The sequence below is a fragment of the Portunus trituberculatus genome, chromosome 49 (genome assembly GCF_017591435.1).
Source record: "Portunus trituberculatus isolate SZX2019 chromosome 49, ASM1759143v1, whole genome shotgun sequence".
NCBI classification, from domain to species: domain Eukaryota; kingdom Metazoa; phylum Arthropoda; class Malacostraca; order Decapoda; family Portunidae; genus Portunus; species Portunus trituberculatus.
In genome coordinates, this window is record NC_059303.1 from 6,984,502 (window position 1) to 7,007,250 (window position 22,749).

Below are 22,749 nucleotides of genomic sequence, written 5' to 3' on the forward strand. Positions count from 1 at the left end.
GATAGACATATGAGGCCATCATGGTACGAGTAAATATGGGGCCATCGGGGAAGCCCATCGTGAGGGGCCATCGTGGTCAGGGGCCGTCTTGACCAGGAAACCTTTAAAAAAATAACGATCCAAGGAACTTTGTTTCTGCCTACTTTTCAATATGTTCCTGAAATGACTCAGGCAAATGTCATTAAACTGCGCAAGAAGACGACTTGTGTGGCGCGAATTTTAAAATTTTCTGCACATGGGAATTTCGAGTTTTGTTTCGTATGTTTCGTACGTTGAGTAATTTTTCAAAATATGTAGCGAAAAAATCTTCGCATACCATTTCATAAAATGAAATTTTCGTATACAGAAGCTTTCGTATCTCAAGGTACCACTGTATACATATATATATATATATATATATATATATATATATATATATATATATATATATATATATATATATATATATATATATATATATATATATATATATATATATATATATATATATATATATATATATATATATATATATATATATATATATATATATATATATATATATATATATATATATATATATATATATATATATATATATATATATATATATATATATATATATATATATATATATATTATAATCTTTACCACAATTTCCTTGAAATATTTCTATTTAAAAATATTCATTAAAATTTTAATAAGAGGCAATGCATTTAAGCTTACTTCAGGAATAACATTTTTCCTGTATGATCCATTACTATTTATCAAGTTTGTCAATGAAGGAAACTAATCATGACAAAGTATCTAGATCAAAATTTCTTAATCACCCTGACTCCTACATGCCTTCCTGTCACAGGCATAAATATATAAATGCGAGTCCTCTCACTCCTCTTCCTTGCCACTTTTGAAGTTAATGATCCATGGCTGAAAAAAATATCCACATGCCTTCAATCAACCCTATCTTCCTTAGCAAATTAATAAGTTAGCTTTAGGGGACAGCATACATCTTCACAAGGCATCATTCCAAAAAGTTGCCTGTATCACCACAGAGAGAATAAGACCAACTATGCCTCCACTATAGATGACAATGATCTAAGTCCCAAAGTTAGAGATGCAGCAAAACTATCGACTGCAAAAAAAGAAGAAATTTATCTTTATACATCTGATGCCTGTTCCTAAGAACTCCAAAACAGCAACGAATCTCATACTGAAATACTCCAGTATTATGCAACTTACATATGACTTACCTTTACTGTGAGGTGCTAGAGATTCAAGAAGTTCCATACTTATATGTCTCACAAGGGTCTTGGGACTGCCACATTGCTCCAACAACCAAAGTAGCATGTCTTCAAAAGTTCCACCTTCAAAGTCTACTGGAATCCTACGATTTGATGATGTCTGTTATTATCAAAATTACATTAATTATTCTGTTGAAATAGATTTCTCCTTATACTAACTAACAAGAGAGAATTAATTTCATTACTAAAAATTCTTATCAAAGTCAATGTAGTGTACTATTATCATACTTAATAAATTTTAGTCAACACAAGTTACATGCACAATCAGCTTTCTTGTACAATTCACTGACCTTCCAGAATAGTTCTTTTCTCACTATTAAAATGCGTCTCACGTGCAGAATCGCTGCTCTGGTCTGTTCATGAGTACCTAAAGCAGGATCATCATTTTGGGCCAAGTCAAGGGCTGACATCAAATGACTTAATATTTCCAGAGTCCACATCTCTACTGCCAAGGAATCTTCCCGCACCTCACGATATATGCTGTTCCAAGCCAGCGATCCACCTGGAAAAATGGATAGGTTATGCAGTTATGCAAAGGAATAAATAAATAGTAATAAGATAATATGACTAATTCCTTTACAGTCAGCTATTCTTTTGTATCTATGTACTGAACTTTTTACAAGGTAAAGGTAAAAGTTAGGGGCATGTGCTATAGTTTTGTGTGGCTTTAGCACTCATCTTTATCTTTGATGTTGAATATTTGTTATATGGCACATTAGACATCAGAACACAGAGGTGTTGTGTACTACTATAGTGATGAAATTCAAATATCTTTTATGCTGTGATTCATATCACTACATAAAGAAAATAGCACAATAGTAATCTTAATAATTAAACACAGTTTTTACAAACTTTAAACCAATACAGCATACACATGAAACATTAAAAATTTACCCAGACGTTTAAATGCACTTGGATGCTTGCAAAAAGAGAATATCCTCTTAAGAATTGATTTTAAGTTTAATGATGCTTGGTTCTTCTCAGGGGACTGCTTGCGTGACCATATCACAAACTCTGCCAGACACTGGGCGCTGACATCCCTTAGAGCTGGATTGTTGGCAGTCACTATTCCCTCCTGGTAAAAAAAATATTCTACTTTTAAATTACTTTTATCTATCAAAGAACATTTATAGCACTTATATAATCTATTATAATTTAGATCCTCTTGCTATTTAGCTGTAGCCTTATCTATCTAAATTAGTTGAAATTGAAATACTGCAACCTTTGTAAACATCAAATGCTATTATAAGCATTATCAAAAATTGCATCATTAACTAATGTTAGCTCTGTTCCAATTAGTTTATAATTCATTATACAATTCCAGACCAAAAGAAATCTTCAGCAATCTTGCCATCAATTGGACATCTTGATCATTCATGAATCTTTCAGTCTTCTGTGAACTCTATTCTCTAAACCTACCGATATATTTCTTTCTAAACTCTCAATACTGAACTTTTTGTTCACTTAAAATTTAAACCATCCATTTTTTTTCTTTTTTTTAAAGAAAGAGGATGCGAAATTATTACAACTGTGGGGGAAAAATCACGTGCAATATTACCATTATTGACTCCAAGAGAACTGCAGTATCGGGATTTTCAAATTTTCTATTGTTGGTAAACCAATGAATTGTCTGGTGAGTGAGTGTGAAGAACAGCTGGCGAGTGACTTGGTCAGGGTCACAAGCAAGTTGCAGCATGGCCTGGAAAATGTGGTGGTACAGGGCAGCCATAGGATATTTGGCCTGAATATCTTCTTGTTGCTGAGAACCTGAATGAGAATAAATAAATGACTAAATAAATAGACATCAAAATGAAATAAATAAAAGTAAATAGAATTTAACAACCACTCCATATAAAATAAATAAAAAAAATTAACAGAAGCTACAGCAAAAGCAGAAGTATTATATACATATCTTTTACCATGTTTGAAACTGTTATATACTGTAAGATCTGAGCCCTAGTCAGTAAAGACAGCGTCACACTACCACTTTTCCATCAACTTTTTCTGTCAATTTTCTAAAGACTGTCAACTTTTGTTGATGCTTTTTGTCACACACAAACTCATTTCTGCCTTTGTCGCGTTTGTCAACTGTAACATCTAATTTTTAATGCAAAAATTAATTTCTTCACTTACCTGTTTTTCATACATAAAAACTAGCAGTTCCACTGTCTCACTTACTTTCGTCCGCCAAGATTACAAAAATTCCTGCCTGGCACTATGCCTACCAGCGCGGTGCCCAGCGCTGCCGATGGGATCGGCTGTGTTGCCCCTCAGTTAATTTTCATGTACATTGAAACAGACTGGGGGAAGAAGGGAGGGCACTTGTTTTTGTATGAAAAACACGTAAGTGATGAAATTAATTTTAGCATTAAAAATTACATTTCTATCACAGACACCTGTTTTTCATACAAAAAAAAAAAAAAAACTAGCAGACTCCAACATTTAAGGAGGTGGGAGTCAACAGGATGTGGCAGGCATAGAGAGTGGAAAAAACTGTTAATTGTGGAGACACTAACCCGTGGTAGAGGTTGACGTGGAGAAGAGGGTGCTGGAGAATGCAACCAGGTTCATGGGAGTACTCCTTGACCCATGTGTCTCAAGAATTAGAGCCCTAGGTGACCAGTGGTAAGTGTCATAGGAGCGTGCAGATGCCCATGACTGGAGGAGTTAGCTGAGAAGAGCGCTCCATCCCAGCTACTGACTCTCTACCCCCTGGCTGAAGGTGCCAGGACGATACGAAAAAGCCCCCAAGAAGAACAACCCTGAGCGGACTTCCCAGGGCTGTGCATGGCCAGGTGAAGGAGTTAGTCAACCACATTTTTAGCAGCGTCCTCCAGCAAGCCGCCCTAAAGATAGTGGGAACAGAGCAGTTCTTCCACATGAACATACAGGTAGCAATGCCACAGATGTCGTGGGCACGGACCTTAAGCTCGCGGCAGGAAGAGTCAGGGAAAGAAGCATGGGCTGACTTGATGGTATCCCATAGGAAGAAGGAAATTGCTGCTTTGGACATAGGTCTGGAAGGACACTTAACAGCAAGAAAGAGGTTGCAGGGTCTTGTAGGCAAAGCTGTCCTCTGCAGGTAGTGACGAACCACCCGAACGAGACATAGAAGTCTCTCCACATCCTCAGAACCCACGACGGTAGCAAGGCTCTTAATACGAAACTCCCGTGGAGTACTGTGGTCGGCCATATCCGTCTTAACAATAAATTCAAGAAGATAAGAGACCAGCAGATCCTGTCCCTGCCAGGTCGTCTTGTGAGAGAGTGCTTGCATCTCTCCTACCCTCTGCGCTGAGCAAGCAGAAAAAGAGACTTTCTAGTCAGGTCTCTGGTAGATGAGAGCTGCAGAGGTTCAAAGGGAGCTTTGGTTAAGTAGCAAAGAACCACATCCAAGTTCTAGGAAGGTCAAAGATCCCTGATAGGCCTCTGTGGCTGGGAAGAGCAGGCTCTGATAATAAGCCTCAGCATCTGGTCTTTGTTGAGGTCCAACCCTCTGATTGCCAGGAAGCTGTTAAGCATGGCCTTGTAGCCCTTGATAGCAGAGGAGGAAAGATGACAAACCTGGCATAAATAAAGAAGAAAATCTGCAACTTTCTGGACCATGGGGTTGGAAACGGTAAGCCCGTTGTCCTTGCACCATTTCCTGTACCTCTTCCACTTGTGCTGATAGTTTAAAGAAGTAGAAGGCCTCTTATCATGTGCCAAGAACTGTGCCCCCTTAGAGGAGATGCCTCTATATCTCAAGTATTGCTTGACAGTCTCCACCCCGTCAGCTGAAGCCCGTGGAGACTGCGATGGAACCTGTGGGTGTGAGGCTGAGTCAAGAGGTACCGCCGAAGCGGAAGACATCAGGGTGGCTCTCGTGACGCCTCCAACAGGTCTGGAAACCACTCTTTCTGGGGCCAGAAAGGTGCAATCAGGATGAGCCTGGTGTTGCTAGAAGCCCGAAGTTTGTTGAGCACCTTCCTGATGAGAGGAAAAAGAGGGAAGGTATACAGGTCTTGGTTGTCCCAATAGTAAAGAAAGGCATCTGTGGCAATTGCTTCGGGATCCTGAAATGGAGAGACAAAATTCGGGATCCTGTAGTTGAGACGTGTGGCGAAGAGATTGACAGTTGGGTAGTCCTATACCCGCCACAATTGACGGCACATGTCCATGTGAAGAGTCCACTCTGTGGACAGAATCTAGTGTTGCCTGCTGAGGCAGTCGGCAACCACGTTGTCGGAGCCCAGTACAAACTGAGTCAAAATTCCCACTGAATGAACCTCAGCCCAGTCTAGGATCTCCCGAGCCTCATTGTTGAGGAGAATGGAGTGGGTACCCCCCTCTTTGCTCAGGTATGCGAGCGCAATGGTGTTGTCAGAGAAAACAGCAACAACAGAATTCCGCAGCACATCCACAGTGTTGGAGCCCCAGGCGAATCACCCTGAGTTCCAAGACGCTGATATGGAGGGACTTCTCTTGGCAGTCCCAAAGGCCATTCACAAAGTCCTGAAGGAGAGAAGTCCCTGACCCTTCATTCGAGGCATCCGTAAAGAGAAAGATGTCCGGAATTGCCAGTTGGAGGGATTGACCCTGTGCCAAGTTCTGGTCCTCCAGCCACCACTCCAGGTCCCGACAACTGCTGAGGTTCCAACAGACGGGATGGTCGTCTGCCATCGACTGTCTGTCCCACTGTAGGTTCAGCTGAATCTGAACAAGGCGCATTCTCCTTCTCGAACCCGGCACTAGATGAATGAGGGAGGACAAGTGCCCGAGAAGTCGCAACCAGTCCTTCGCAGGTGTGGACGGACAACTGAGGAAGGAACAAATTGTATTCTGTAAGTTGCATCCTAAGGAAGGTCCTCTTCTCTTCTGGAGTCAAGGAGGACTTTTCCCAATTTATGTGAATCCCCAGAACTGAACAGATGTCGATGAGACAAGCTGTGGCTCTTCAAGCCGTGGTACAGTGGAACGATGCGTGCTTTGGGGTCTGAGGGTCTCCAAGCACATGGGTTCGAATCCTGTCCACAGTCCGAGTGTACATTGGGCTTCCTCACTTGGGGTAACAGTTTCCTAGCGGGTGGGGTTTGAGATAAGAGGTACCCTAAAAAGTATCCCCTTTAGCCCATAAATTCCCGTGAAAAGCCCACATGATATATATATATAAAAAAAAAAAAAAAAAGCTAGGACTAACCAGTCATCCAGATATCTGAGGATGCGGAAGCCCTGACGATGGAACTCCGCAGAAACAGAAGCCATGAGTCGAGTGAAGACTTGTGGGGCAGAACAGAGGCCAAAGCAAAGGACTTGAAATTGTAAGTGGCAGCCCCCCAAGTAAAGCGCGGGAAATGCCGGCTGTCTGGATGGACAGGCACCTAGAGATAGGCCTCCTTCAGATCAAGAGACACCATCCAGTCGTCCTGTCGTATTGCAGACATGACGGTTCTGACTGTCTCCACCTTGAACTTGGTGGTGACGACATACTTGTTTAGGATGGAGAGGTCGATGATGGGCTGGAAACCTCCCGAGGACTTCGGAACGGCAAACATGTGGCTGTAGGGGGTGCTTCCTCTATGGCACCCTTGGTCTTTAGTTGTTGAATCTCCAACCGAAGCACTTGTCCTTTGAGTGATCCTGGGGCATAAACTCTTGGCTCCTTGAAGTTGGTTGTGATGGCAGGGGGGGCAGAGAAGGGAATCCTGTAGCCTTCCCTTAGAACGTCAAGGATCCACGTCTCTGCCCCTATCTTGAGCCACTCCTTTCACCTGTGGACTAGACAGCCCGCAACTGCCCCCTGGAGAGGTTGTCACTTCTGAAAAGGCTTGTCCTTCCGTCCCCCTCCTTGCACACGGGGATGAAAAGAGTGAGAGCCGCAAAAAGACCCGCTGGAAGTCCCTGGCACGAGCAGTGATGGGTGGTCATCAGGCAGGAGCAGCAGAGGGCCTAACAGCTGTGGAGGTAGAAGGCCGGGGACCATGCTCCACCAAAGGCATGCCTGGGGCAGGACGCGGCCGGGCAAGAGCTCTGAGTGCAGCCTCATGGAGCGTCCTATCAGCATTGCTCTTCGAGGACTGTAGCGCCTCCTGAAGTTGGTCCTCATAAAAAAGGAGAGGGTAAAAATGGAAGACCAAAGGATGCCCTTTTCGACCTGCAAGAAGAAGGGTCTGAGGCGGCTGAGGTAAGCCTCCCTCCTCCAGGCCCGCAAGTTAGCGATGACATAAGTCGAGTCCCTGCAAGCGTCATTAAGCGCCATACGTACAGCTTTAAAGAGCTGCCCCTCCAGGTCTAAGAGGGATGCAGGGAGATTGCAAGCCGACAGAAGATGCATGGCCCCCAAGCACCAAAAGGAGTAGTTTAGGGCATCTCTTGACCTGGCGACTACCCCCTCCATCCTGACCACCTCCGGGGTGTTCACAGAGGAGGCGAGGCTCTCTGGCACTAGGGTGTAAGGCGGTGTGGAGGCTGGGTTAACCGAGGCAGCTTTCCCATAAACCTCCTGACCCGCCACACTGTAAATCTTAGCAAACCTGCCCGAAGGATAGCCAACCAAGACAGGTTTCTTCTCATTTGACTTCAAATAAGCACTGTCAGCTTGCTCCATGAAAAACTTGACAGGCTGTGCCCTTCCAAGGAGGATGGGTCCCTTTCTTGTAGGTGAGGTACTGGTACCCGGGGCCACTGGGTGTTCCAGGTCAATACGCTAGCCCATTGCATCCTCAAACACCAAGTCAATGTAGCTCATCATACAATGGTACATGGAGGGGCCATGAGGCAGGAACTCCCGCCCCTCATCCCCCTCCAGGCCTGTTGGTATCCCGTCATGCCTCTCTGAGTTGCGATGTGCCCCACCAGGCCCTGGAGATGTCGAGGCACCCGAACCCTGCACCCAGAACAAGAAGGGTGAGGAGAGCCAAGCAGGACACGCTGATCATACACATCAGCAAGAAAAAGATCACCTCTGGGACAACGGCTGTCTGAGCATGTCAGGTCAGGCCGAGGAGGAGTCACATCAGCCGAAACAGAGGCAACATGGCTGCTGTAAAGACTTGTACGAGCAGGACAGTGGGTTTGTTGGGCCGTAGGGGGGTCATCAGACACTGGGCCCATGTTGGCTGAAAGGACAGAGGAGGCAGCCCGTGGGTAAGGCATGAGCATGCCATCCTGTGGACGGGGAGACAAGGCAAGAGGGCAAGTGTCTCTTCCGGCCGGACTTTCACTCAAGGCCAAAGGGGCGGGGGGGTTGCAGGCTTACCCCGCCAGCCCACCTCCACCCAATCCCCCCACCAACCAGTCCTGAGAAGGGACACCACTGAGGAGGGGCGGGACTTCTTGATCCTTTTAGCGTCATCCTTAGGTGGACGTGAACACTTAAGAGGCACCTCTAGTCCTTGTACAGCCCCCCTGGCCTCCTGACTTGGTGTGACTGCACACACCTTTTTGCGTCAGGACTTCTGGGGGGGCGGGACACTGAACTGCATCAGGTCCAGGTCCAAAGACGAGGGGACAGCTGAAAGAGAGGGGCCAGTAGCAGGGGCAGGCACAGAACTATGCAAATCTCCTATCTGAGAAGCAACAAGAGAGTTGACAGAAGCAAGCACCTCCTCCTGCCAAGACTTCAAAAACAAAGAGAGGTCAAGAGCAATAGGAGGCTTAATGTCCTGCTGGGAAGCTGAATCCCCAGCTGTTAGCTCATCCTGGGACAAAACACTAACGTCCTGAAATGAAGTCTCCGAACCGCCATGAATGTTGGACAAAACAGAGGCAGCCGGTGAATCCCTTGTCCCCTGAACAGGAGGTGCTTTAACATACTGTAATGTGCCTACATCACAGGAGACATTACAAAAGGGGTGGGCAACAGAACTATGTGAATGTACTGCCTTGGCGCACCTGTGCCTCAAACCACACTGGTACTTATAGGCAGCGAGGACTTTATCACTGCTCCAAGTAGAACACTCACCACACCTCTTACCTGGGTTCCAGGTATCCCTGCAATTAACACAAACAGAATGAGGGTCCTGGAGGAAACTGCCCAAGACCCTGGTGCAGTCTGGTCTCGAGCAAACCTATCTAGAAGGCTTAGACAATGACTGAGAGCCAGAAGAACCAGGCGTGGAAGCAGCCACGTCCGTCAGCAAACTATTCTCCCGAGCAGCAGCAGGTTGCTCTGGATGAGCATGCTGCCCATTAAGGTCCTCGCCATGAAAGCAGGAAGAGACCGGCAGAGAAAGCACTTGAAAAGTTCAAGAAGCGGAACAGGGATGGAAGCGCAGAACGTGTGTACATGATGCACGTCAAAAATTAACTGAGGGGCAGCGCTGCTGATCTCATCGGCAGCGCCGGGCACCGCGCTGGCAGGTGTAGTGCCAGGTGGGAATTTTTGTAATCTCGGCGGACGAAAGTAAGTGAGACAGTGGAACTGCTAGTTTTTTTGTATGAAAAACAGGTGTCTGTGATAGAAAAGGCTGTCCCTTCACCCCCAGCAAGTCGTTGCTTATTTTTCATTGCTATTTTCGGCCATTAATGGTCTCTATGAGAAACTCTTCAGACAGCTTTGTCCACTCATAAACAACAGAGCAGCTCATCTTGGCCAATTGCTACTTGGAAGTTCTGCCTCGGAGCATCACAGTCCAAGAGAAATGTAAACAAACAACTAAACCACTTTTCACTGCTAGGCTAAAACAAAAAAATATGTATATACAAATATATTTACATCTACTTATAAGGATTTTATTAAGTTGATTCTATTAAGTTAAGATTATAGCATCATTCCAGTTAACAAGAAAATAAATCTGATTATAAAAGCTTTGATTAGAAACCACACATCTTAATTTGATTAAAAATTGATGCTAAAGGAAAACAGTGCATTTCATCTAACTCATGACAACAGAAAGAGTTGACAGAATCATAAAAAATTATGGAAATCCTCAACGACGGAAAAAGTGCTAGAGTAACACAGCCTTAAAGGAATTTTCAATGTGAGAGTAAAAATATGAAGGAGAGGTTTTCTCATTTCCCTCACTCTGCTCCTTTATTTGAAATATGAAATATAGCAACATTGTGCCATCATGTTTCATGGCATTATTCATGTCCAATGTATTTAATACTAATACTATTATTAATAATAAAAATAACAAATTATTCATTGAAAAAAAAACAGTAGCACTATAAATATACAATTAAATAAAAATAACTTCAAAATATTCTTGTTTAAAACTAGCAAAGTTTAGGAAATTGATGTTCTTTGCTGCTCTTGTCCTTCTAAAACTATACTTTCTGAAGTTTCTTGAAAATAATGAACTGTGGCCAGTTGTAATGTAAGGTAAATATTTGTCAAAAGAGGCTGTCCAAGAAGCTTAAATTGTTCAAAAGATTAAGAAAACTTTGAGAACAATAGTTTGGAAGGGACAGAGATTGGATATAAATTCCCTGGACACATCTTTTAAATACTTTGAAAACGTTATTCCTGTAATTCACAAACCACAACTAAGAATAATGAAATGTTGCCAATGCTGTGCCTTAATACCTTCTGGTGACCATGCTGGATCAGTGTAGACCAAATAAATAGATCAAGGAGTGAGCAAGGATGAACTATAGGTGTCTCAATATAACTAAAGCAAAATCTGGCAATGATAAGGTAAAACAATAATCTAAAACTCTCAAGGGAATCCGTTTCTATTATGGCAAGCTCATACAAAATTCAACCAGTAAAAGATTTAATTTACCATATGCATACATAAAACATTCTATTTACCTGTGCCAATCATGAGAATGACTATAGAATGTAAAAGTTCTGAGGCTGCAACTTTTGTCTGTCTGTCACTTGAATTTAAGGCAAGATCTACAACTCTGGGAAGAAGGTCATCTGCAAAGTAAAGGAAAAAGTAAACATAATGAATATAAAAATGCAAACTTTACAAATTGTATAAAGAATTGATATCAACTCAATGTCTATTTTATGCTCAAGAAAAAAAAAAAAAAAAAAAAAAAAAAAAAAAAAAAGGATGGACTCAGTCAGTCTGCCTTCTCTTCGTGCCTTTTTAACTATTATTATTATATCTATTTTCATGTCTCCATTTATTTCCTTTATGATAATCCCATTCACATGGCATAGTAAAATATCTTCCCAATTTTCAAATGGTACAGTGCCATGCTTTATATCAATATTTCCTTCTTACATATAAACTCAATTCTGTATATCTCATTAAATACGTATTACACAAATAAAATTGTGATATAAACTATCTCCCAATTCAGCCTCATTCCTTTCTTCAACAGTCTTATTTCAGAGAATTTACTTTCTCAAACAACAAAGCAATGAAAATTTTGAGAAAGAATAAAAAAAGTCTATCAAAGAAATATCTAACAAAATTGCTTAACAATATAAAAAGTTATACTCTACATTTCTTATCACAAAAAGACATTTTCATTACCGAGATACACATCAATTTTGGCTTGCCCAAAAGGCATAGCAAATCTGATGTGCTTTTGGCAATCCCAGCGCACAGCAGCAGCAGCCAAGCAGTCAGAATCTTGAGGGATCACATACTGACCTAGGCTAGGGTCCAGCCCACCAATCAGTTGCAAAATTGAAGACTGAATCTTTTTCATTGCTGTATCATCAACCTACAAAAGTAAAAATTTAATAATATTCAACCTCATTTAACAATCTAAATTAAACTCCATAATTCCAGATTAACATAAAACATCACACAATTTTTACTGAATCTAATTGTTGAAGTTCTAATGTAAATAAACTAGGTATTGGTATTCCACACACAGTAGTGTCTTCTATACCTAATATAATTTTCTATAACTTATGATATTCTCTAAAAAACAGAATAATGAAATAATGACTCTTATCTAACAATTTTCCTATAAAATATATCCTGCACCTCCTTTCAATGTGGGATCTCAACTTCATACCTATATAGAGATTAGATTTTTACAGTCAGATATTATGTTACTATCTGTTTCCTTCAGATACCACCCCACATCAAGGAAATAACTAAATGTAAAGGCAAATACATCTATCATTTTATGCACTAGGTAAATATCCTTGTGGAATAACACAGGCAAGACAAGGCATCCAAATGCAACAGCTTGACAAAAAAAAAATAAATAAATAAAATAAAATAAAATAAATAAATAAATAATATATATATATATATATATATATATATATATATATATATATATATATATATATATATATATATATATATACAGGGTAATTTACAAGTTTCTCCGGATAATTTAAGTACGTACTGCAAGTTTACACAATTCTAAGCAGAAAATATTGATTTCTCTTAATTTTTACTAGCATTCTTTCAGTCTGAATTAAAGTTTTTTTTCTTTATTATCATCAGGTGTGTTGCATTGTTATTCTCATGCGTGACAGGGATTGAGTTGAAATATTCTTGAAGGACGTATTCAGTGCGGCGAGACATCTGTGCTAGGCTAGGCTACACTTGCAATGCCACACTACTGATCACACCAGTAACTATTCAACAATATTCTTCTGTACTAGACTTTTTTTCTACACCACCTATGAGGTAAAAGTCAAGGTGTGTTTTTTTTTAAGAGGTATCCATCATAATTAATGCCATCTTGCAATGTTTATATCCGTCAATAATACTTTAGGTGTCCGCAAAGCCTATTCCATGAAAAAGTGGCGTAGTTCCCTAAAACAATTGATCACATACTTGGTAAAAAAAAAAAAAAAAAATAATAATAATAATAATTCAGACTGAAAGAATGCTAGTAAAAATTAAGAGAAATCAGCAACTTGGCAACTAAGTGGTTTCAAGGTCGCGAGGGGGTGGCGGGAGCCAGCTGCTTCCTGGTGGCTGTCTTCCCGTCTGGATTGAAATCTAAAATTCCTCCCACTCGTTAACCATTGCAGAAAACACCTATACTTATAGAGTATTTTCAGCTTAGAATTGTGTAAACTTGCAGTACTTAAACTTTCCAGAGAAACTCGTGAATCACCCTGTATATATATATATATATATATATATATATATATATATATATATATATATATATATATATATATATACGTGTTAACATTCATAATGCGCGCCTCGCGCTTCTCTATCGTCAGTTGTTTTCGGGGGTTTGTTTTGATGAGGGTCCTGGGAGAGCGAAGGAATGGCGCTTAAGAGGAAGAACTTGTATCCGTGGCTCCAATGAGTAAACGCCAAGAAATTGACTCTCTGCATTTGATTTACCCTGCCACACCTGTATAGACACTTGACAAATGGTAGCAGAGCGTAGTTGCGTGGCAGGGTGAAGGCGACACTCGAAAACAAGGAAGAAAGAAGACGAGGTAAACATGGGCGACAACGGCGGGCGAGCATTGGTCCCAAGATTTGGAGGGGGACAAGACCTATGACCGGTGGAAGCAGGAATTAAGGGGATGGCAGCTTGTCACTAATGTTGAGAAGAAGAAACAAGCTGTGACCGTCGCCTTGGCATTCCCAGAAGGAAGTGAGGTGAGAGGCAAGATTTTTGAGGAAGTTAACATTGATGATTTGGCGAAGGATGATGGAGTGGAGGTTTTGTTGAGACATCTGGACAAATGGTACAAAAAAGGATGAGATGTCAGCTGCGTATGAGGCGTGGACGAGGTTCGACAGCTACAAGAAAGGAAAGGAAGGTACTATGGAGCAGTATATCTTGGAGTTTGTGAAGAGGAATTCGGCTTTGGAGAAGTACAAAGTGAGTATACCAAAGTGTATTTTGGCATTCAAGCTGTTGGACTGTGCCGGACTAGAAGTTAAAGACAAACAGATAGTGTTGACAGCAGTGTCTTTCAGTGAGCCAGATGAAATGTTTGATTCTATGCAGAAAGCCCTCAAGAAATTCTTTGGTAGTCAAGAAGTGCTGTCCTTAGGTGCCGGGTCTGGGAACAGTGTCAGTGAGCCTCCTGCAGTTGTAGTGAAATCTGAACCGGTGTTCAACACAGAGGATGTCAATGTGGTCACAAGGAGAAGAGGACGTGGAGGAATTAGAGCTAGAGGAAGTATGGGTTATAGAAGTGAGAGAAGTGGACAGAAAAACAGTGCTGACAGGTTTGGTAATGTTAGAAAGTGTTTCATATGTGGCTCAGAGTATCATTTGTCCCCAGCATGTACAAGAAGTGTGTATGTAACCAATTATACTGAAGATGAGTACAAAGAGGCAGAGTCATATGCTGTTGTTGAGAATTCTACAGTGATGCCAGTGTTAATGGCAGAGTCTGTTAGTTATGCCATTCTAGACACTGCCTGCAATACTACAGTGTGTGGCATTGACTGGTTGGAATCATACACACAGACTTTGTCAGAGGAAGAAAAATCGAAGATAGAAGAGCAAGAAAGTGGAACAGTATTCAGGTTTGGAGATGGAGTTGAGTACAAATCAATGAAAAAGGTAAAATTTCCTGTGAACATCATAGGTAACAGAGCAAGTGTAACGTCTGATGTAGTGGATTGCTCTATACCACTTTTGTTTAGTAAGAAGGCAATGAAAAGAGCACAGATGAAAATAGACCTAGAAAATGATACTGCCATCATTCATGGAAAAACTGTAGATTTGAGTTGCACACCCTCAGGACATTACTATCTTCCAATAAGGGACAAGAAAGAAACCTGGAAGATAACACAGGAAATAATGCTAACTTTGGGTAATGATGAAAAGGAAAAGAGAAAGAAGATTGAAAAACTACATCAGCAGTTTGGTCATCCCACAAGTAAGAGACTGATTCAGTTATTGAAGGATGCAGGTGTTGAAGATGAAATTTGCAATGTATATGCTGAAGAAGTGTCAGATGCTTGTGAGATATGCATGAAGTATAAGAAAACACCATCCAGGCCAGTTGTTAGTGTAAACATGGCAAAGGAATTCAATGAAGTTGTGGCTATAGACCTGAAGGAATACAAGAAAGGAGATATATATTTCCTACATATGGTGGACATGGCAACAAGGTTCTCAAAATCGTGTGTAACAAGAAGTAAAGAGCCAAAGGAGATTGTAGAGAAGCTTATTGAGACATGGTTGGGATCTGGTTTAGGAGCCCCTAGGAAATTTTTGTGCGACAACGGTGGAGAGTTCGCCAATAGTACATTCCTAGATATGTGTGAGAACATGAACATTTGCATAATGCATACAGCAGCACATTCTCCCTTCAGCAATGGCCTGTGTGAGCGAAATCATGCAGTCATAGATGAAATGGTCAACAAAATAATAGCAGAGCAACCAGACTTGTCTTTAAAGGTGGCCTTAGCATGGGCAGTTAATGCAAAAAACTGTCTTCAGATGGTAGCTGGTTTCAGCCCATATCAACTCGTGTACGGGCGTAACCCTAATCTACCGTGTACTTTGAGTGACGAGCTTCCGGCACTTGAAGGTACAACAACAAGTGAAGTGGTAGCTAAACATCTCAATGCCAGTCACTCTGCCAGGAAAGCTTTCATTGCTGCTGAGACTTCAGAGAAGATACGACGAGCACTAAGGCACAAAGTGAGATCCAGTGGTAAAGTCCATAAAAGTGGAGCCCATGTCTACTTTAAGAGAGATGAACAAAAGGAATGGAAAGGCCCAGCCACAGTTATTGGTCAAGATGGTAAGACAGTAATCTTGAAGTATGGATCCAATATTGTGAGAGCACATGAAACACACGTTCAAGAGATGCCATACCGGTTTGAAAGAGACACTGCAGAAGGGAGGAGTGCACTACTGGGTATGTTAAGGCATAAAAAGGAAAATGAAGACAAAATCAGAAGTGACAAGAAAGAGATTGAGGCAGTAGTAAATCCAGTGGAAAATATGGAAAAGATGTAAGTGGTAGTGAAACAGTGGAAGAGGAAAAAGTGGACCAGTCTTCAGTTGTGAACACACCCAAGGACAGTGTAAGCTTGAAAAGTGTTCCTAAGATTGGACAGAGAGTGAAATTCCTACCTAAGAACTCAGATGAGTGGCAGACAGTTACTGTACACAGTCGTGCTGGAAAAGCTACTGGAAAATATAGTAGCTGGAGGAATATTGAGTATGAAAATGGACATGTATCAGCCATTGATTGGAATAGTGATGTTGAAGAATGGACACCAGTTGTGGAAAGAGATGAAGTGCAAGAACCCAATGAAATAGTGATGGCTTGTGAAAATGTAAAACAGACTGAACTTGATAAAGCAAAAGATGATGAACTGAAGAGCTGGAAGAGATTTGGTGTGTTTGAGGAGGTGCCAAACAAAGGTCAAAAGGCATTATCTACTCGATGGGTGGTGACAGAAAAAGAAACCAATGAAGGAAAAAAGAAAATGAAAGCACGGCTGGTTGCCAGAGGTTTTGAAGAAAAGAAAAGGTTCAGTCAGATTCACCAACAGTGAGTAAGGAAGTGTTGAGATCATTCATGGCTATATTGTCATCCAAAGGATGGGCAGTGAATTCCATTGACATTAAAGCTGCATTCCTACAAAGTGAACACCTTGAGCGAGAAGTGTATCTTGTTCCCCCTGATGAGGCTGGTTGTGATGACAGTTTGCTATGGAAATTGAAAAATGTGTCTATGGCCTTAATGATGCTGCTAGGAATTGGTATCTAACAGTGAAGAGTTTCTTGTTAAAGACGGGGTGTATTCAGGTGAAAACTGACCCTGCAGCATTCTATTGGCATTGTGAAGGAAAACTGTGTGGAATGTTTTGATGCATGTAGATGATTTTTTGTGGGGAGGAACTGAGAGATTTGAAAATATTGTCATTGCTCAGATCAGGAGGCATTTTCAAGTTAGGGAACAAAATGACACTGTTTTCAGATACATAGGAATGAATGTTGTACAAAATGAACTTGGTGTAACACTTCACCAAAATGAGTACTGCAAGACTTTAGACTGTGTTAATGTGAGTGCCATGAGAGGACTTAATAAGAATGTGGAGTGTAATGAAGAAGAAAAGGAGAATTTTCGGAGTCTAGTAGGCCAACTAGGGTGGTTATGTACCAACTCAAGACCTGATTTGTCATATGATGTATTGGAACTTAGTTGTAAAGTAAACACACCCAAAGTAGAAGATTTGCTTGAGGCAAACAAGTGTCTAAGAAAAGCCTGTACTTTTAAGAGCTCAATGTACTTCCCATGTTTAGGTGATGTTACCAAGTGCAAGTTGGCTGTGTACAGTGATGCTTCACATGCTAATCTTCCTGATGGATTCAGTAGTGCTGGAGGTTTTGTGATTTTTCTTGTTGGAGAGAATGGAAATAGTTGTCCTTTATACTGGGAGGCCAAGAAAATAAGAAGAGTTGTTAAGAGTACCCTGGCCTCAGAAACACTAGCAGCTGTGGAGGCAGTAGATATGGCCTTTTATCTAGGACACATGTTGTCTCAGATATTGTACAACAGGGAAAGCAAAATGACAGTGGAGCTCTATGTTGACAATCATTCACTTTTTGATAATGTGTACTCAGTAAAGAGTGTGTCAGAAAAGAGATTAAGAATTGATCTAGCTATTCTCAAAGAAATGATACAAAATGAGGAAGTAAAGATTTTCTGGTTAGAATCAAAAGCACAGCTAGCAGATGTGCTCACTAAAAAGGGAGTCAATCCATTGAAAATAGCTAGAGTTTTTGAAAATGGATCTTTGTGTATGTAATGTGATTACATATATGTATGTTAAGATAATAGTAAGAGATTGCTCAATTGCATTGTTTTGTTTTTCAGTTAGTATTTGCCTCATTTCTTTTTGTGAAAGTGCTTTGATTTTTTTTTGTTTAAAGAGAAGGGAGTCTGTTAACATTCATAATGCGCGCCTCACGCTTCTCTATCGTCAGTTGTTTTCGGGGGTTTGTTTTGATGAGGGTCCTGGGAGAGCGAAGGAATGGCGCTTAAGAGGAAGAACTTGTATCCGTGGCTCCAATGAGTAAACGCCAAGAAATTGACTCTCTGCATTTGATTTACCCTGCCACACCTGTATAGACACTTGACATAAAGTTTGACTATTTAGACGTTCAAGTATTGAGTCTCCACTGTATATAATAGTATTGGTACTTGATTCTTAATTGCAATAACATAAATACCTGTTTGCTAGAAAGTATTTTCTTTTGATCTACTTTCCGTTTTTGATTTGCAAAAGCCATTTTCACAGTAACAACCCTTGTTTGCACCTCAACTTCTCCAGTCTCTGAAAATGCAATTACAAAATAAAAACCAATGCAACGAAAAATTTATTGACAAAATGCTAGTGGAAAAGCCTATGGACATTACACAACTAACATTTCTTAATACAATATAACTTTCTTTTTAAAAGTCACTAATGGATGGCTAGTACAGCTTAGTATTACCCTGGGAGCAGGATCTCATTCCAAGTTAAATAAAGACTAACTAAATACAGTAATCATTGCATCTTCCATATTCACTCCACCTTAAATGCGTCACATACAGCTGAAGCTTGGCTGAGATAATACTTCCCATAGAAGTTTCTCTTCCTAATGACATTCCGTCTATAATATGAGTATCTTTTGTTGCCAATGTGACACTGCCTCCAAATAGATGTATCTTTTGTTGCTTATGTGATACTGCCTCCAACAAGAGTATCAATTGCTGTTAATATTTACTTCTAATAACCAGGTATGTAGTAGTGCTTTAGCAATCTTGCTGCCTCATACCTCTGATGTTTCTCAATGTTTATGAAACTGATACCATGCAAAATTTTACTAAATAAAGAATGTCAGTCACGTAAAAATCTTACTAAAATTCTCAAACAAGAAACCAAAATATTTTTTTAAACTACCATTCATGCAACTCCTAAACTATTGTTACTGCTCACCTTTGGATTGAAGGTATGGGAGGAGGAGAGGGAGTACTACTGGAAGATGCTGGTGCAGTGTATCACTGGGCAAAATATGAGTCCATTTATACAAAGCTGCTATACATACTTCAGCCAGTGGTAAGTAGCTAACACCCAGGTGTAAGGCCATCTAAAAGTATAACATAGAATTGAATAAACATATAACACACATAGAATTATGGAGAGAAACATTTCCATGAAAAGATTAATATATATTCTTGAATTCACATAATTTATTTACCTTCATATATGCTTTTTATACAATTACTATCAAAGCTTTTAGTGTAAGTTTAGATGAAAGCTGTTTGAAAAGCTTTGCTTAAATAAGGGCTGTCTATTTATCACATATCATATGAATAATAAAATATCTACACTGTGTGCTGTAAAGGTACATAGGTATAGTCAGACATAATATAGTGTTTACAGTGTTTAACATAGCAATATATGTAGAACTGTAGTGAACCTACTTGTAATGGAACTATTAATCTGGGGAAGATCTCTATGACTATGCAGACAGGAAGTTTCAGAATGAGTGTGAGGCATGATGCAAGGAGTTGGTCTCTTAACTGTCGGCATCGCTGCAGCACATCCTTCACGTAACTAGTGATCAGATGAATCAATGTCTCTACCTCTGGATCCTTAAGGGGAAAAAGGGGTTAGGGTAATTTACAATGATGGCTCTCTCCAATTATACCTAACTGTTTTGCAAGGGTCACACACTTTCACATCTTCCATAACCATCAATGCCTCCATATACACCACTTGCTACTTTTTTATCTGTCACCTTCAAAAGGCAGTACAGTACATATATATATATGCAAACTCTTTCTAGAAACTTTACTCAAAGTAAAACTCAGTCACCTAATGATCTAGCACAACAAAAACAACATGCTAGAATTAGTCCTGAACTTTGCAAGCATAAATAAATACCTTTTTCTTCTCAAAGTAGTGAATCTTCTGTGCACACACAAGAATTGTGGTGAGGGAAGTATAGTGAGCTGAGACAAGTGGTTGTTCAGAGGAGCAGCGAATGAAAAACCAGCAAAGACGACTGACATGAGCCTGTAGCTGATCTTCATACTGTAGTGGTAAGACTTCTTCCAAAAGTGCAATAATATTCATATAAACCTGCAGATAGCATAGAATATAGAAATTATTTGTAACTACCTATGATGATGTTAATCAATTATAATAAAAAAATTACACTATTTTTTTCCCAAAGTACTCTTGCTTCTTTGCAAGCAATTGTAGGAGGGAAATTTATTTATAAATTATATCAGTGGATAGGTATTAAGCTTTCAAAAACCAAGTACATTTCAAGAGTTGAGTTATTCCATTAATATGAGAGTAATCCATCATCACCACTTTCCCAAAACCAGGCACTTCACATCCTTGTAAGAGGAACCCATATATAATAAAAAGCTATAGGGGAAAAAAAGGTATGTACTTTGAGAAAAATCAATGAGGACATTCAAAGCCTGATTTTTTTGGAAGAGGAAAAAAAAAAAACTCCCAAGTAAACAAGGAATATACAGTATTGCTATTCTTTAAGCCAGCAAAATTTTCTCACCTGGAAATCTTTAGGAGTTTTTGCACTTAATCCAGAAATTGGGTCTGAAGTAGCAACATCACTGCTATCATTTGTAGAGCCATCCTGCAATGGAGATATATCAGTCACCATATCAATACATTATGGAACAAAGATTTACTCATAAAATTCATAAGTGTATTACTTACTTTTTCAATTTCTTCTTGCTTGAATGTAGATAAGTCCAACTTTTCAGATATTTCAATTGTTGCTGATATATATTCTGAATATAATTGTGAGCTTATTTCAGTCAATAAAGCAGCTGAAACACCTGGAAATAAGACACATCATAAGTATATATATATATATATATATATATATATATATATATATATATATATATATATATATATATATATATATATATATATATAATTCTAATTAATTCATAAATCAATAATATTTCATGAGAATGTACACAAGCTTACCTGGAATTTTAACATAGGCCACTTTCTCTGGCATCATGATAGCCTTCCATAGAGGCAAATAGTTCTTGTAGGTTACAGCTTCTTTCTTAAAACCCTCCCATTTTCCTTCCCTTTCTTCACTGTCATAGGATTCCTTCCATAAGTCACTCTCTTTCTTCACAGAGTCAATTTCCGGGGCATGTGAGGATGTGTGAATGATTGATTTATACACTGTAAAAAAGAAATATAATGATGAATATAATAAATAATAGAATCTTCCTTGATACAGTGTGTATTTACCTAGCTGTGTTGTACAGGGTTCAAGTAGGGCTCATAGTGTCCTGTCTCCATGTCTCCATTTATCCAATTTTACTTTAAAGTTATACACATTATGTGCTGTAACAACTTCACTATTCAATGCATTCCACTTCTCTGCCATTCTACGTGGAAAACTAATTACCAATATCCTTCACACACTGCCTCATCCTCAACTTCTTTACATGTCCTCTTGTCCTTCTATCTTGTCACCAGCACCAGGTCTTCCTTGTCTATCTTTTCAATGCCATTGACTATCTTGTGCATTGTTATTAGGTCTCCTTGTTCTCTTCTGTCTTGTAAAGTTGGAAGACCTTCATATGTTAGGTCCTTTAGTTCCAATATCATCTTTGTAGCAATCTTCCATATCCGTTCCAATCTTCTTATACCTTTTTTCGAGGTCGGAGACCACATCACAGCTGCATATTCCAGCTTTGGACGTATCATGCTTGTGATAATTTTTTTCATCATGTCTTTGTCCATGAAATGCCCACTCTTATATTAGTCAACATATTATATGATAATCCAAATATCTTGCTTATGTGTTTTTCAGGGTTCAGATTTTCCTGTATAATCACTTCCAGATCTTTTTCCTCTTTAGTTTTCATTATTTGTTCCTCTCCCATCAGATAGTTCCATACTGGTCTTCTTTTGCTCTTTCCTAGTTCCATTACATGTCATTTCTTGGAATTGAACTCCAATTTCTATTTCTTACTCCACTCAAAGCTTTAGTTTATATCCTCCTGTAACAGCACACAGTCCTCCCAGGTTTTTGTTGATCTCTTAGAGCTTTGCATCATCAGCAAAACAAATTAATATAATTGTGAATGTTGTTAATATATATCTGAAACATAATGGGGGCTAACACTGACCCTTGTAGCACTGCACTTGTTACTTTATCCCAAGATAAGTATGTATCTCTGATTTTAGTTCTCATCTCCCTGTCCTTCAAATAATCCCTTGTCCATTCTAACAAAGTTCCTCGCAGTCCTCCTATGTTCTCTAGCTTCCAAAGTAGTCTTCCATGAGGGACTTTGTCAAAAGCCTTTTTTATGTCCAGGTATACTGCATCCACCCATCCATCTCTGTTTTCCAGTCCTTCTGTTACTCTCGAGTAGGAGCTTAAGAAGTTCGACACACAACACCGTCCTCTCCTGAACCCAAATTGTCTGTTTGATATGACTTGTTCTTCTTCCAGATGTTTAACCCATTTTTCTTTGACAATTATTTCACATAACTTCCCCATAACGCTTGTAAGTGACACTGGTCTATAATCTAATGGATTAGTTGCCTTACCTCCTTTAAATATCGGTATTACATTGGCTCTCTTCCATTCTAGCGGAACTTTCTCGTCA

At 39.8% G+C, this 22,749-nt stretch overlaps 1 protein-coding gene across 1 annotated transcript in view; it reads right to left on the minus strand.

Annotated features, from left to right (window-relative positions):
- The window catches only part of LOC123499369 (DNA-dependent protein kinase catalytic subunit-like), a 68,260-nt gene that overhangs the window by 33,251 nt on the left and 12,260 nt on the right, over positions 1-22,749 (minus strand). Inside the window, exons 10-22 of the mRNA XM_045247282.1 lie at positions 21,101-21,310; positions 20,822-20,943; positions 20,655-20,738; positions 20,015-20,212; positions 19,552-19,722; positions 19,064-19,214; positions 18,315-18,418; positions 11,696-11,888; positions 11,017-11,127; positions 2,839-3,047; positions 2,175-2,355; positions 1,571-1,782; positions 1,230-1,380 (exon numbers count right to left, since the gene is read on the minus strand). Of these exons, the coding sequence (XP_045103217.1) occupies positions 1,230-1,380; positions 1,571-1,782; positions 2,175-2,355; positions 2,839-3,047; positions 11,017-11,127; positions 11,696-11,888; positions 18,315-18,418; positions 19,064-19,214; positions 19,552-19,722; positions 20,015-20,212; positions 20,655-20,738; positions 20,822-20,943; positions 21,101-21,310 (2,097 nt within the window). The remainder of the gene's footprint in view (positions 1-1,229; positions 1,381-1,570; positions 1,783-2,174; positions 2,356-2,838; positions 3,048-11,016; positions 11,128-11,695; positions 11,889-18,314; positions 18,419-19,063; positions 19,215-19,551; positions 19,723-20,014; positions 20,213-20,654; positions 20,739-20,821; positions 20,944-21,100; positions 21,311-22,749) is intronic.